Raw genomic sequence first — 16,936 nt, 5'->3', positions numbered from 1 at the left:
TGATTTAAATCCTCCCAATGCCAATCCAAGCGTGAAATGCTTCTTAGCCTCCAAGTGTACACCAATCACCTCAGAGTTTAAGTGAAGAGAAAATAATAGATGTGTTGAGTAGTCTAGGTCTTGTCAAATGGCCTCAGACCTTAGTACAACTGACCCCATGATGGAAGTACCATCCAGGCTGTAAAACTCAGCATGTAGGCAGCACCACGTGCCAAAACTAAAACAAAGGCCTAATCCACCAAAGTCCCTTGTTCTGGGAAAGTCTCTAAATGAACTAACCTTGCTTTTTAGCTTCTGTAGCTCTGCTTCTGGCTAACTGTTCTTGTTAACAGAACATGGTTTTTCTGCTTAAAAGCTCACCCTGAGAAAGGCTCAGGGCTGCATAGGCATCCTGAACATCCAGTGTAGTTGTTGGCTGTCTAAAAAAAACAAAAAAAACAAAAAAAAAAAAACAAACACCTTTCTGTTGGCTTAAACCCATGTCTGAGCAGTCTTTTTGGAGAATACTCCACAATATTTCTGGATACCTCAAAAGATCCCAGAGACCACACTTCAAGATACCGGGGTGGTGGGATGAGGAGGTGTCTCAGAGACCCTTGGATCAAGGAAGAGTTGGGCTGTCAAGGGGCCCCTAGGGGGACACAAGTGGAGATGCTCCAGCTTCCCAGAGCTGCCTTTGATCACTCACTGCCTAAGGTTTTGGAGGGGTCTCACACCTCTACCGGGAAAGGAAGCAGGTTGCCTTGGTCTATGACCTCCGGAGATAAGTCTGGTCATGGCACATTCTGTTTGGACACACAGGAGAGGTCGACATGTCTGCTGATCCAGTGTCCATGTGATTTGTGACTGGATCCTTTTGTCTGTTCAGGTATATAAATGTGGTGGCTACCCCTTGTTGTCTTTTCTGTCTTTGTCTGTCTGTCTGTCTGTCTGTCTGTCTGTCTCTCTCTCTCTTATGTGTCTTTGTGTGTCTGTGTCTACGTGTTTCTGTCAGTTCTATTTCTCTGTATTCACTAGTGGCTTTCTCTGGTGTAAGAACCTGTAACCCAGGCTTAAGACCTGTACCCCATTCCATTAAGGACCCAAATCCTTTTGACTCTGCCAGGTTACCCAGACAGACAGACAAACAAACAGACAGACAAACAAAACAAAACCAAAAGTCAAAAACCAAACCAAATTTAAAGGCCCCACAACTAACTAACTAACTAACTAACTAACTAACTAACTTTATTTTGGACTCAATATAGAATTATTTGATATAGATTTTTTTAGTTAAATAATATAGATTGATTTAGTTATAACCAACCAACTAACTAACTAACTAACTAACTAACTAACTAGAGTCCACCTGCCCGCTTTAGGAGCAAGGGGCCTTGCTAGTTGCTTTGCTACACTTCTGCTCACAGTCAGGGTTGGTTCCTGTGTGGATGTGGGAGGGGACAGGCCTCTCGTCCAGTGCCCCCTGTCCTCTAAGCAGAATGCAGGAAATAGTTCTCTCCCAGGTAAGCATTTCCTCTCTGTGGCCTGCTCTAAACAGCCCCAGGGAGGAAGAAATGTCCCCCCTGGGCTGAGCCCAAAGGAAAAGAGAAAGTTTCTCTCCTTCCTCTTTTATGATTTGTGTTGCATTTTTAATCAGTGATCCAAAAAATGCACTATTCTGCAAATAAATAAATAAAAATTTTAAAATGAACAAAACTTCCTCTGTACTGGGCAGTGGATTGCTGGAGACCACACAGCCTGGACAAAGTGGACTTTTGTTTCTGCCTAACACTGACCAGGAAGACATTAAATGAATCTCACTAGGCACTTTTTTTAAAAGATTAAACATTTCCTTTGTCACCCAGTTGGCCCCAGATATTAGAAAAAATTATAAAGGTTTTTTCCTTTTTCTTTTCTTTTTTAAAAGTATTAGCAGGTTCCAGTTGCTGTAGGTTGGTCAAAGTGTTTTTAACAATAGAGAACCGATTGTGACAGGACCTTTTGCATGACCTGAAAGCCACTGTCACCTTCTCTTATGATGAGATGTAGTTAGACTTACAAATACCCAGCAAAAATTGTATGTCTCGTGCTCTGTCAGAAGAAACCAACCCCAGCCCCACGCCAGGACCAAGCTCATATAGTTGTTCAACTAACGAGTTCAGCTACCTCTGTCCAGCATAAACAATACCCAGTGACCCTGGAAACAACAAGGGAAATTGCAGTCCATATTGTCTGGCTTGAAGAGACAGGCATCCCGGTACCCTGCCAGTCATTCTCCTGCCCGTGCAGAAATCTGGGGTCTCAGAATCTCACGATTTTAGAGAGACAGTTGTACACTGAAAGATGCATCCCTCAACCTCCCACTGTCAGAGATGAGTCAACCCATCTTTGCTTTTAAGTGGATAGACCCACTTAAAAGGTTACAGTGGGCAATATACCTGCACTAGGTTGCCCCAGGATTTAAAGACACTAAGTACAGACTTCCTGCTCTTCTACCAGAGGTTTCCTGGGAAATGAATTATAAAAGGGACTGCCGTAAGAGTTACAGATCGTTGGTTACAAAATGTTGGCTAAGAAAGCCTAGCTTTATAGAAGATCCCACCAGCCAAGGGGAGGCAAGGAGCCTGTCTCAGAGTAGGTTTGAACTTCAGATCTCAGCTCCAAAGACTAAGAAAGAGGTTTGAGAGTTTGAGATTTGAGAGGTAGGTGCAGCAGGATATTGCTGCCTCTGGATGACAGAGTTTGTGAAAATAGCAAGGCCTCTATACACCTCTATACACCACCACAGTTGTGTGTGTGTGTGTGTGTGTGTTTTGAGGGGTATGGGATGAAGGGCACTGAACCCTTAATCCAGACTGAGATTAAACAAGACAAAAGGGGTTTTAACCTAAACTTTGGGGTCATGGCAACACCCTGTGATATACTTGCCAAAATGACTGGACCCTGTAGCCACAGGTTGTACCCACCTGTCTAAGAGCTGTGGCCGCTACTGCTAACTTAATAAAAGAAAGCAAAGACCTTAAGTATGGATCAAGATCTTATACTCATAGCACTCAGGACATCATTGAGGCCCTCCCCTGAAAAGTATCAGAATGCTGGATTTCTAATGACTGTGTGACCCAGTATCAGGTCCTGCTCCTGCCTCACCATTGAGTCAGGTTTGAGCAACCCACCACCATCAACCCTGCTACCCTCTTGGCTGATGGCAACCCACAGGTACTCATCTGCGATTGTCACGAGATAAAATATGAAATCAGGCACATGGGATTTGCAATAGTTAGTTTAGCCTAAATGATTTGGGCCCAAGCCGGGTATCTCAGGCCCAGAAAGCAGATGGTCTTTGGGGTCTCAGATGGGGAAAAGAAAACTCAACCACCATATACACGGACCATCAGAACTACTGGGTATGTGCATGGTATGGTCTATTTAGAGAAAGGGCTTTCCATTGCTGGAAAAAATATTAGAAATTCTTGGCTCTCCAAGAGGCTAATTGGCTTCTCCTACTAATTGCTGTCCTCCACTGCTGGGTTTTTAACCTGGCCGCCTGATCAAGGGCCCTGTGACTGGTGGGGCCTGTTGATGTTCTGGTGACATAACCATAATCTAGACTTCCAAGACTCCATGATAAACAAAAATTGGACAGTTCAAACCCACAGGTTGCTGGGCTCCCACACCAGAGGGAAAGACCATTCTCCTAGAAACATCCGGCGGGGCTGTGGTGACATTCTCCAGGCTACGCATGTGGGGTCCACAGACTTTCTGAGCGGCTCAGACTGAGGTATGGCTATCATAGGATGTCTCAGCCAGATGCCATCATTATGCTCAAGTGAATCCAAAATAGAGCGCGCTTATCCTGGAAGGTGTCCAAATGAGAGACCAACCCCCCCACACACTCTGGGAACACTGACTTTACCAACCTCCAGTCTGCTGGGAGAGGATACAAGCTTGTCTTTATAGATAGCTTTTCTGGGCAGAGAGAAGTGTTCTTCACGGAGACTGAAACTGCTCAAATAGTAGCTTAAAAATCTCCAGGAACTGGTCGCCTGATTTAGTGTTCCCCCAGTAATGGTGTCAAACAGTAACCTGGCTTTTGTAGCCAAAACCTCTCAACTAAAATAGGTAAGCTTTAGACACAGATTGAAAACTTCACTGTGCATATAGACCTCAGAGTTCTAGCCAGATTAAAAAAAACAAAAACAAAAACAGGACATTAAAAGAAACTCTAACAAAACTCTCATGAAAGTCCAACAAAAGATGGATAGGCCTCCTTCCTTTGCTTGGTCTTCAACCCACTGTGCCCTGTATAGGGAGGGATTTACCCGCTATGAGATGATGTTTCAAAGAGATTCCCCACTGCTTCCCAGGCTCAGAGACCAGCAATTGGCAAAACCATTCCTTTCTCAAGTCACTAGGGCAGTCCAGTCCTCCACAAAGGCTGCTTATCAGATTACCTGAGAGATCCAGTGGACCTCTGAGTCCACCACCAGTTTCCTCTTGTTCCAGTCCAGTGATACTGTCTGGGTCAGGCAGGTAGCTGAAGGGCCACCGAAACCACCTCGGGTAGGACTCTACATGGTGATTTCTCTGCTCCTACGGCTGTGAAGACAGCTGCCATCACGCCATGGGCCCACCTCACCCAGGTCAAGAAAGTGGAAGCCACAGATGCTGTTGCCAAATGAACTGTCTCCAGAGTATGGGTCCACTGGAATTAAAGTCTTACGGGGTCCCAGGCCCTCTGCCTCCTAAAACTTGTTTAGTGTGAATACTGGGTTATGGTCCAACCCCTACAGGCCTCAGGTTTGTACCTGCAAACTGAGGAGACAGGGAAGGTATTAGATAATAGGACTACAAATCAGCAACCCACAGTCCATCTTGACTGTTACTTGCTGGTGCCCATTTTTATGTCTGGTTGTAGTGGGAAAAAAAAAGAAAAGATAGGGAGGTTTATTTTTTGAGAGAATACAGAGTTTATATTTCTGTGCATTCCTGTGATGCTATCCCCTAATTGCCTGGAACGAGGGACTTTCCATTGCAAAAGTTGGGTTTGTAAAACTAAGGCTTCCTGAAATTTTTCTTTAAAAAGATTCTGGTGTTTGGGAAACAGGAAAACCCGGGGAAGTAGACTCTACGTCTTAGGGTTAGAGGGTCCCTGGGAACTGAGTTAATCATTCCTAGCCAAAAATCAGCCAGGAATGGTTATGCTTGGACACCCTGCCCCATACTACACAGGGATAAGAACTCACCAGACTGTCAACCTATTAACTGACAAAACTGTGTGGCTGAGGGCTGCCCAGATTGACATGAAAGGACTTATAAGAGACTAAACCTTGTCTACTATCCAAGACCTTCAACCTAGGCACTTCCCCTTATTCTGATGCCTGCTACTTAGCCTTATGGGTTAATTCATATAGATGATAATATTACTGGGCCTCTGAGGCTACATGTACTAATGGCTTGACTAAATATGCCTCTTCTGATTCCAAACTAAGGAGATAAGTTGATCAGGACATATAGGTAGTAAAAGTTTGTTTCTGAATTAAAATGATAAATTCCTTCATAGAAATGGTCCTACAAAACTGAGGGTGATTAGATTTTTCATGAGATAAGGGAAACTGTATGGCTTTGGGAAAATCCTGTTTTTCTTTTTTCTATGCTAATTGATTAGGGGTAATTAGAAAAAAAAAATCTTGTCATAGGTGGGGGAAATAATACCAGTCTTTGTTTTCTTGGTCCCCTGGCTAAGCACAGCAAGGCCCTACATCTTTTTTTTTTTTTTTGGTTTTTTGAGAAAGGGTTTCTCTGTATAGCCCTGGCTGTCCTGGAACTCACTTTGTAGACCAGGCTGGCCCTGAACTCAGAAATCCGCCTGCCTCTGCCTCCTAAGTGCTGGGATTAAAGGCGTGAGCCACCACTCCAGGCTCAAGGTCCTACATCTTAAACTAAAACAAGCTTAAGTTTTTATGATTTGATTCACTTGCTAACACCAGTGGGTAATGAGTTCTGAAGACAGTATTTCAGTATTTCATATGCTGATTTCGAGTTGTTCCTTATGGATGCTTAGTGCTTCATCTGGATGCACGTTACAGATGTGGTCTGAGGCCTGTGAGGCTGGAATCATGGCTCAGTGGTTAAGAGCACTTGCTGGTTTAGTACAGGACCAAGGTTCATTTCCCAGCACCTACATCAGGTAACTCACCTGTACCGCCAGGCCCAGGGGCTCTGATGGCCTCTTCTGGCCTCCAAGAGCAAGAACACACTTTGGATTTAGCACTTCCTCTTAGACCTCACCTTTCACTCAGTCAACCTGCCCACCCACATCCAACCAACTCAGATGGACAGTCACGCGTCTTAGGACTTCTGTTCCAGCTCTTCCTTCAGTCTGCCAACCTCCCAACGTTTGGTATTTATTTGGCTAACTCCCACGCCCTCCCCCTACACCTCTGTTCTGATTACTCTGCTCAAGAAGGCCTAAGCTGTCTGGTATGGCAGGCTTTCCTCTCTGCCAATCCCATTGCCAAAGCTTCTGAACCTGTTTCCTTTTGCATCGTTCTGCTGCCCCAGAGTGCTCACATGTTTTATAAAGTGTAAAAACTCTAGGGTTTCCTAATGTTCCTAGGATTTGGAAGCATTTTACCATAAACAGCATCTCATCATAACTGAAATGTTAACACCTTTTCGTAGTGCTATCGACTGTACTGATGGACCTTATGTGTGATGGCATCATAGATTGCTCAAGCACAGGATTCCTACCTATTATGATTCACGTTCATTTCTGGAGGCAGAGGTTAACTTTGGGGTTTTCATTCAAAAGAATGAAACAAATAAAAGCCAGGCTCAACCAATCACTTCGGTGGTTACCGTGACCTGCAGGGTACTGGCCCAGCAATGGTCAACAAACACGTGAAAACAAGAAAATCAATTCCAAATGTTTTAAGAGTTTTATTAGATTTTTGCTCTCATTTTCAGCAGCAACATTTATTTTCTTCAAAGATGTTTAAAATCCTTTTTCTTCCTTTCCCCAACTTTGTGACCTTCTTCACCTGTGTGGAACACAGGCCACTGTGTACAGAATCCACCAATCCAGTGAATTGGTACACGACAGTGCATACATCCAAACAACAAGAGCCAAAAGGCATCAGAAAGACAAACCATATGGCATAATGGGTGCTTCTTGGATTCTGGTCAGAAAGAAAGGCAGCGGAAGCCCTTGCTTGCCTCTCTTGTCCTCCCCAAGAAACAGAAAAGCAAAACCATTCACAGGAATCTAGTGGGAATGTGCTCATACATCAAGTACACACACACACACACACACACACACACACACACACACACACACACACACACACAGAACTGTAGGCAAGCTGGATGTGCTGGCCTGTACTCACAGTTCTGACACTCTGAGGCTAGGGTGGGGGTGGGGTGGGGTCACTGTGCATTTGAGGCCAGGCTAGAGGCCAGAGCGAGACCTTGTCTCAAAAGCCAATAAAACACAAAATAAACATAAATGTTGAGAGGTTTCGAAAGGAGGGTTCCTTAAATGAATGTTTGATAGAAATTATCAAAAAAAATTTCTATCACAAGCTCCCATAGGCCACTTAAATCCTATATAAAAATATGTCTACTAGGACATTTGCTCAGCAACTGACTCTTCAACCTTGGGATACACAATTTATTTATCCTTGTTCCTAAGTATATATCCTCCTCTTCTTGGTCTTTGAAACTGTTTCCTTGCCTCATCACATTGAATATACCCAGTTTACTCTGACATGCAGATTCCTCTTGAAATGTTATTTCCAAATAAGTAACATTTTATTGCTTTTTATTTAGGTTGAAAGTAATTAGGAATTACATGAAAATTTGATCATAGCAATGGGATTTTCCAGAAGGAGCACGGAAAAGGAAGAGCAAACCATTGAGGAATAAATTGAGTTGTATTTCAGAAGGGAGCTGGACTCACTGGAGGACCCCTGCTCCCTCTGGTGCCAAATGTACAGTGTCATCGACTTCTCCATGTAGATAAGGACATTTGGAACCAGGTTGGCTTGCAGTCTGGAGGCTGGTATTCTTTGTGTGCTGTCTTAATTTTGAGAACTTTTATGGCTGCCTAAAAAGTAGCCAGACTTAGGAGAAAAGAATGGTGCACACACACTAGGATTTACTCTACTATAGGAAGTGATGAGGTCTTAATGCAGTCTGCAAAATGAACTACAGAACAATCATTGTCACACTCCTTCTGTCATAAGTACCTATGTGCACATCTAAGAATGACTTGCCCCCTCCTCTGAAAGGCTAGTGCTAGTAAGAGTCTGGCTGGTGGTGCACCATTTTGCCATCAGCATTATATCCAGGCATGGGTGAGGCTGTTTTGATAGGGACTCTTCTAGTGTGGTTCTCTGAATCAGAACACCTGACAGTTTCAAGAAATCATGTGCTTTGAAAGGATGGACCATCCAGAGACGGCGACACCTGGGGATCCATCCCATAAACAACCACCAAACCCAGACACTTTTGCATACACCAGCAAGATTTTGCTGAAAGGACCCAGATATAGCTGTCTCTTGTGAGGCTATGCCGGGGCCTAGCAAACGCAGAAGTGGATGCTCACAGTCAGCTATTGGATGGATCACAGGGCCCCCAATGGAGGAGCTAGAGAAAGTACCCAAGGAGCTAAAGGGGTCTGCAACCCTATAGGAGGAACAACAATATGAACTAACCAGTACCCCCCCAGAGCTTGTGTCTCTAGTTGCATATGTAGCAGAGGATGGCCTAGTCGGCCATCAATGGAAGGAAATGCCCTTGGTCTTGCGAAGATCATATGCCCCAGTACAGGGGAATGCCAGGGCCAGGAAGCAGGGTGGGGGAAGGGTATAGGGGATTTTTGGAGAGGAAACTAGGAAAGGGGATAGCATTTGAAATGTAAATGAAGAAAATATCTAAAAAAAGAAATCTATTTTTAATAAAAGGCATGTGTGTGTGTGTGGGGGGGGGGGTGGGGGGTGGTGGTGGTGGTGGGGTCTGCTTTCCATACTCATTCTTAAGACTATCCACAGATGAGGAAACCCAGGTTAAATCCCTGGTACTACAGAAGAGAAAATAGCTGAGGAAAAGCTGTCTTTTTATGCCATACTGACTCCAGTGAAGTCTGTGTGGCAGGCCCAAAAGCTTGGACTCAGTCCTGAGACAAAAAGTTTCATGGAAACTTAGTCTCCTGGAGCCTTGGCATCCTGTAGCACAAATGCTCCAGATTTGTCCCTGCGATAGTGTGGAGGGTCTTGCATGCTTTCTTGCAGTATTTTACTGGATAGGAGCTAGAAATCTCAGGGCAGGCTTAGCAAAGTAAGTTTAGAATTCTTATTATAGTTATGCATGGCAGACTACATTACTTAAGAAAGTCCCCCCACAAAATCACTTAGAATAACCCCCAAGTCACTCCCATATACAGGAATTTACAATGGTTTAAGAAGAAAATTGGGTTGTGGTCTAAGGAGGAACTAGAGTATTGTATTGTTCATGTAAGGGTTAGTAGAACAGAACTTCTCTGGTGCATGTTTTTCTCTAGGCCCAGAGGAATAGCATAACTAGGTATTTACTAAGGGATCCCTGGTGGTGGGTCAAACAATTGACTAAAATTGTACCTGGGCACATTAGCCTTTTTACTTGGCTCCTGTGAATAGCTAACTTTAAATAGGGCTGATCGTATCTCAGTTGTAAACACTGTCTGGTTCCTGCTAGTCTTTATGTATGCATTTCTCTGTTTTGTGTCATTATTCAAAGATAACTTCAATGTACCTTGGCTGATGTGTTACCTAGCTTCCTTGTTTTTCTTCTGTAATATAAGTCTGATGCTCACTTTGAAAAATTACATTCAGATCAATAGTCCCTTATGTTTGCGTCTTTTTGTCATCCTGCCGACTCATTGTCCACCTGAAAACTGGGACCCTGAATTTTCCTGTGGGTTGAGGGACTGATTGGACATTTTTAAAAATCACTAAAGCATTATTCAAGTGAAGTGTTTTTAAATTCTGAATCCATCTATCCCTCATCAAAAATAAGCAAGTCTGTAGTTCACACCCTGCTTGTTAGCTACTTAATATCTAAAGACGGAAGGCAGTTTCTTCTCTGAATGCTTCTGTATGCTTTTCTTTTCAAGCTATTTTGAAATTTAAATGATTTTATTTGAGGTGTTAGGGATACAACCCAGGTTGAATATATTCTGAGCAAATTCTGAGCCACTAAGTGCCAGCTTTTTAAGATGCCTGTAGAAATTTTAACTTTTATGTTCCAAGAAAATTTCTAGTATATGTAATTAAATTAAGTGTGACTTTAATTTGTAATCAAAATCTAGTGAGGTCAGGATATGATTTACATTATGAATGGCATTTGTAGAAGTGCCAAGAGCCAACTCTTTTTGTCCTCTGACATACACAATTTATATCTAGTCTTCATTATTTATCTATTTGGCAAACTTTTATAAACAAGAGAATGTTAAACTGTCCATGTCCGAGAAGAAAGATTAGTTACTAAATCTGTGAAGTCCTACAACAAGATATTTAGAAATGTTATGAATTATCAGGAGTATTATAAGTCAGTGTATAAATGTCAGTTTATTTTCCTACTAATATCACTTCTGTATACTTAGACTGCGTATGTGATAAACAGCAGGAAAGCGTCTGTACAAGGCCTGCTACACTGAAAACAAAGAGACGGGCAATGTTACTGACTGAATACAGAAACATGGGCAAGTCATTTAGTATCTCATCTCAATTTTACAGGAAATACATATTTTACACTTATTTGTCTTTGTGCATGTGTAGGGATTCATCTATATCACAGTGTGTGGGTGCAGCTTAGAGGACATTGTGTAGGGTGCATATATATCACAGTGAGTAGGTGAGGGTTGGAGGACAATGTGCAGCCATTGGCTAGCTCCTTTGACCATGTAGGTACTGGGACTTGAACTCCGGTCTTCAAGCTTGGTGACCAGTGACTTTACTTACCTACATCCCACTGGCTCTCATCATAGATTTTTCTTTTTAATCATAAAAATGAGAGTTGGACAGTGCTGGTTCAAACCTTTCTGGCTTTAATATTTTATGGGTAAAAGGGAAACAAAGACAATAACTGCATGCTTTCAGATTGTGAATTCACAAACATAAACAATGTCTCAGGTCATTTATGTATCAGGTAAGAACATACCTGTTGGCTAGATTTACATTTCTCCAGCAGATGGACTGTATTGTCCAAAGGACCTCCCGAGCTCCAGTACTTTGTGCTAAACGTGTGAACTGAGGTAACTAGTACACTTAGATCAGTGGGCTCCTAAAGTTAAGAGCAGAAGTCTTCCCTTTGATCTGCAGTGTTCGGAAGCTTAGGTTTCCTTCAGTAGGAGATGATCAAGCAACAATCTTTGCCCATACTGAATTCATTTGCTTGGTTTCTCAAGTAAAGTTTTCAATATCTTACAATCAATGAATTATTTCCAAAACTCATTATTAATCATCCTATCCCTTTCAATTTCCCACTACCCACTTCTATCTTAAGTGAACAAACAGAGAGTCCTTTCCTTAATTTTCTTAGGTAAGGCAAAAATAATCAGCATCCTCACATTTGATATTGCACATTTTGGAAGACCCGGACTTAGAAGCTCAGTGATGCTCGTGCTCCATCTACAGAGGGTTCCGCTGCCCGGTGTTCTGCTGCAGTTAACATGGCATGAGCGTGGGTCGCTCAGTAGACTATGCTAATGCATAACATTACTTACAGCATATGCTCACTGCTAGTTAAAAAGCTTGTACAGTTACTAACTTTGTGAAAGAAACTTCCAGACACAGCATGGGATAAAAAGCTTGAGGTTCACTTAAAGTTTAAAGATAGCATGGCTCACATGAAACACTAAGAAGTTTATAAGTAGAAAGAGAAAGTTAAAAAAAAAAGTATGTTTCTCCCATGTACATGAGTGTTTCCTATGAACCACAGTAAGTATGAACACATGACTTCGGCTCATTCCTTTGCATGTATGCCACTTTTTTTTTCCAATAGAAATTAGTCACTTAAAGTACATAATGTAGTATCTGCTTTTCCAGTCTAGCAGTTTTGCAACAGACTCACGGGAAATGTTATTCACCTCGAGATGTGGCTGGACGAGTGAACAGTGGAGCATCAACCGTATTTAACAAAAGACATGAGGGTTAGAGTTAACCTGAAGCTAACAACGTGGAGAAATAAGCAACACAGCCCCATAGGAGTATAACATGCATTATTAAGTCAAGATTCAAGGTTAACCCACAGCACACAGATCTCTCCTAAGCTGAGTGTCCACATGGGAGGGGTGATTTTATCGAGACCCAAAGCTGTAGTAGTAAGGTTCGTCAGGGCGGAATCCATACGCGGTGGCAGGACGTCCAAGGATCCCCAGTGGCTGCCCGAAGCCATCCATCCCGAGGCTGGAAAGAGAAAGGCAGGTTAGAAGCTGCTTTGTTTTTCACCTCATTGTCAGGGCCATGGAATGTCACATTTCAGATTCCCTGACAGCGACATAATTTTCAGAGATATTATTAACCTTTTATATTCTCATTAAAATGTACATAACAAAATATATACCTCTGACAATCTATGCTTAAATATCAGAAGCCCACCAGGAGGGTCTGGACTCAAATGAAAACAATTTGAATTAACACATTATCCACAAACATGGCTTTATGAAAGAATAGGAAAAAAAATCACATTCAAGCAATGAGCAGCGTTACTCCACTAGGAAATGGCGACACTGGCTAGAGTTTGCTGACTATTACATGGTCTCTGTCTTGTGGAATAGACTAAGCCCCGATTAATAAGATACGCAATCTGAGTGTCAGCAGCGAACTCCCAACACATCTAAGTCCATGAGCTTCAAAGAACAAGAGAGCACTCTATACAGCCTGCAAACCAGCCAGAGTTGATCTGTAAACTGTGAAAGCCAAATTGCATACCTTTTCCTTTTTAGCAAAAGCCACACAATTGTATGCTCTGGTTTACTCTACACAAACAGAAGCCCTAGGGTCACAGAGAGCCTGCAGCACAGACAGTCTACTCTGAACTCACAATTTTGTCTCGTCTATGAATAAACCGTTAGGAGGAAATCTGTCCTACAAAAGCATTCTAACAAACAATTCCCCAACGCTGAAGAAAAGGACAAAACGTTCACTGGCCAGGCGGGTGTGGCAGCTTCAGCATGCTCATGCACACATAGCTCATGCAGCGAAAGCTAGTTGAGCTCAATTTAAAACCAAAGGACATCATTTATAAAATGCAGAAATTAAGCTTTGAGAACTTTAAGCACATTTAAATGAAATAACATTACGTAAGATTTTATTAAGCAGAAAGATAACTTCACCAACAAAATGTCACTCTGATTAAAAATATATCCACATTTATATTAACTTCTTAAAGTAAGATTATATTGAGATGCACTCGCAAGTATTAAAATGCTTACAGCACATATGTTTATATATGTATTAGACTATATCTAAATAGTAAGTCCGTATCTTATTTTGAAATCATATAAGTATAAATATCCCTTTGTACTTTGCTTCATTAAAGAGATTAAACTTTGAGGCGAAGGGAAAAATATTATTCTAGAGGTAGCTTCAGAGAGGGTGAGGGGTTTGGAGTAATCAGAATGTATTATATGCATATATGAAACTGTCAAAGAACAAATTTAATTCATAAAGAGATATCCCAGAAATTGGTGGATTCAGCAAACCTCCATTTCTCTACAGGGTCCATGTACTCAGAGGGACAGTCAGTCGTCTGCTGAGCACTCCTAAGCACCCAGACAGTATACCCGTGCACGGCCATCATCCCCTAACACGGCATGGGCAATGAGAGCTGATCGGTCGGAACTTACTCCTCACCATCTTTCTTCTTGGCACTTTGGACACTCCTTAGTACCTCTTAAGAGGCTGACATCTGGGGACATACCAGGCCATGCTAATTTGTTGGCGTTTCTCAATCTCAAACCTTGTTTTGAGACTTGGAAATTAGAGGCTTGTAGTAGATCATTGAGCAAAGAAAGCCCTTTTGAAATTGACTGACTCATGAAAAGGCTTTGGGAAATTCTACACGAAGGGTGGTGATTGGCAGCAGTCTGTCATGCCGGTACACAGCAGGACAGCACAGGCTGACACACTTCCTTTGCTGTTGTGGCCTGGACCATGGAACCTTTGCAGGCCAATGCTCCCAATGAGGAAGGGACTCAGCAGAGTCTCAGAGACTGAGACTGCTCTACATTCAAGCTGAGTGACTTATTTCCCATATTTCTATGGTGGACAGACACACTCTCCATCACTGTTTTCCTATGTGTCATATGAATAAATACATTTATATATGCCTATATGCTACACTTTTCACTATGTATGTCAAATCCCACTCCCCCTTTTCTGAATACACCAATTACATTGCCAATAAGAGTCTATATCCCCAGGTAAGTGAAGATAAAACCCACCCTTAGGTGTGGAACCTTTTAGTATCCCTGTGTTTAGGTCACCATGGCAGGTTCTGTGTCTGCAGCCAAGAGTTCATGGATCTTGAGTGTAGGCTACAATGTGTAGGGCAGCACTTGGGAGTTTTGTTATGTATGTATGTATGTATGTATGTATGTATGTATGCATGCACACACACGTGTGTGTGAGTGTGTGTGTGTGTGTGTGTGTGTGTGTGTGTGTGTGTGTTTGTGTGTATCTCCCAGGAAGAAAATGAAACTCTTAAAAGTGGCTCTTTTTGGTTGATCCTTCATGTACCATAGATGAAGCACTTAAAGGATATTTGAAATATTAAGTCAGCTTGGAGACTACTGTGATGCTGTAGGCCCTTTTGTAGTTATGGCCCTCTTTTAAATTAAGTTAGTTGTGAAGCTACAGTTGTCTTCTTGAATCTCTTATTTGTGTCATTCTAACGTAGTGGAGGACAGGGTGTCCATGATGGTAGAACTTGCTGACAGATATTCTTTTGGATCATATAGACATTAATTCTACTTCCTTCCTTGATAAAATAATGCAGCATTATTAGTGGGGATTCTGGCTCAAAGCTCCAAGAGTCTAACAGTAAGTATATTCTAAATGGAAGGAGACAGTATTTGCAGTAAGTTCTTCTGGAAAGGATGCAAACACAAATACAAGTGTGCAGTGATGCAGGAAACTTGTGCCTTTCTGACTTGGGAGGACTTGACTTGGCATTAATAGTATCAGGGACACTGTGTGGAACCCAAGGAAACGAAGCTGTAACTAAGAGTGACATCTGCACTTTGCTTGACCACTGATTTAGATAATAGTTTTTAACATGTGGCTATACATATGGTATTTAAGTGTAGTATGTTTAGTGTGTCTCTATATGCACAAATTCTCTTTCTGCTGCTCTGAAACTACATAAAACCAGTAAGTCCTTCTATATTAGCACATGCAGCCACTACTCTGCACTGTCTTCTTGTGACTGTTTAGTGCGGTTTAACTTTTGTCTTTAGTATTCAGATAAAATATTTAAAATCCCTTAATTACTGAAACCCAGGATATTTTCTTGATAACAGATAATTCTAGTCCAAAGAAAAAGGCTCTCTGGTAAAAAGATAACAAGGGATGGTAAGGTCAATAAATCAATCTTCTATTAAGTTTTATACCCAAGAACAATGACTTTAGGGGAAACTGGGGAAGAAAATGGAAAAAAAATCCCTTAAAGTGAAAATTATTCTTATAATTCAACAAATAATATACTACTAAGCGAATTTAGAATCTGGTTTTATAAATCTACAGACTTCACTGACACAGAGAAAGTAGAAGATTGAATTCTGTCCATATTTATAGGGTCTAAAACAAGTCCTCAAGCAACATTCACTAAGAATCTCAACTTGCGATGATTCGGGGGAAACAAAATCTGAGAAGCACGGGTGACGCTGGACATGCAGCATAGTGCAGGGAAATGGCAGCCACACGAAGCCTCGGCACACCCAGGTTCCGGGCCACAGGGGACATTCCTGGGGAAAGGGAAGTCAGGCACCTACCTCGGCTGCTTGAGGCTTACTTAGTGCACACTTGCAAAGCACTTTGAAATCCTTGGATGGACAGTGCTGCGTAAGTAAAAAGCATGGTCGTTATCGCACTATGGTTAGAGCAGAGCAACCAAGTCTTTTTCTTCCTTTAAACTATAAGTCATCAATACAAGTACAAACACGTAATACATTCATTAGGGGACGTTAGCATGAAAGAGAACTTTTGATCCATTTCTTTCATAAGCTCATAGGCTCCAAGATCTGAAAATAGTTTGAAACAATCTTGTTTGTACTTCAACTCACAACACTGTTGACAGAGCTCATTCGGACTTTGTCTGAACTCCTAGACATACGGTGCTTGGGACTCCAAGAAGGCAGTTTCCATGTATGGATATGTCAGACTGCTGGAAAGTTCTTTATCCTACTCTTCTGAAACCCTACCCAAGTAACTGTTTGCAATCATGCACAAAGGCTAACCCTTCTTCTCATCACAACCTTGTTAATTCAATCATCAGGACACAATCTCCAATCTCTGCTTCGTATGTTTCTTGAAATAACTTTGATTTTCATTATTTCCTTAAAATGAAGAATCTTAGGTATCTATGATACTTTTGATGTGGTCTGAGACCACTACAGCAGCGGAGAGATAGCAGACACAGGGAGCCCATCTCTTGATTTTATTAATGTAACGTATGTGCACTAATAATGTACGTAATAAGCCTGTAACGTGAACAAAGAGTACCAGTGTATGGATGGATGGGTCTGGAGAGAAAGGTAGGATTGCATAGGTTAAGAGAGATGCAGAAAGCACAGAGGCCTGAGCAAGTCACAGCAGCAGCTGGAGAACAGTGCCCAGTGTGCTCTGATCTGAGCAGGCAACGGGACTTCAGGTTTAAATGACAGGTGGACTAGATGTAAAACTCTTCCTATGACACTGAG

The 16,936-nt window shown here is 42.1% G+C and overlaps 1 protein-coding gene across 4 annotated transcripts in view; it reads right to left on the bottom strand.

The window, feature by feature from the left end:
• Positions 1 to 11,039: 11,039 nt before the first annotated feature.
• The window catches only part of Kifap3 (kinesin-associated protein 3), a 154,970-nt gene continuing 149,073 nt past the window's right edge, over positions 11,040 to 16,936 (bottom strand). The window contains exons 20-21 of one of the 4 annotated variants that reach the window (NM_010629.3): positions 16,010 to 16,075; positions 11,040 to 12,422 (exon numbers count right to left, since the gene is read on the bottom strand). In NM_010629.3, the coding sequence (NP_034759.1) occupies positions 16,030 to 16,075 (46 nt within the window). In that variant the 3' untranslated portion in view covers positions 11,040 to 12,422; positions 16,010 to 16,029. The remainder of the gene's footprint in view (positions 12,423 to 16,009; positions 16,076 to 16,936) is intronic. The other 3 variants (XM_006496681.3, NM_001305643.1, XM_006496679.3) reach the window with 3 other exon arrangements.

Source organism: Mus musculus, chromosome 1 (assembly GCF_000001635.26).
Source record: "Mus musculus strain C57BL/6J chromosome 1, GRCm38.p6 C57BL/6J".
NCBI classification, from domain to species: Eukaryota; Metazoa; Chordata; class Mammalia; order Rodentia; family Muridae; genus Mus; species Mus musculus.
The sequence above is the reverse complement of the archived record's forward strand: the minus strand, read 5'-3'. Positions and strand labels throughout refer to the sequence as shown.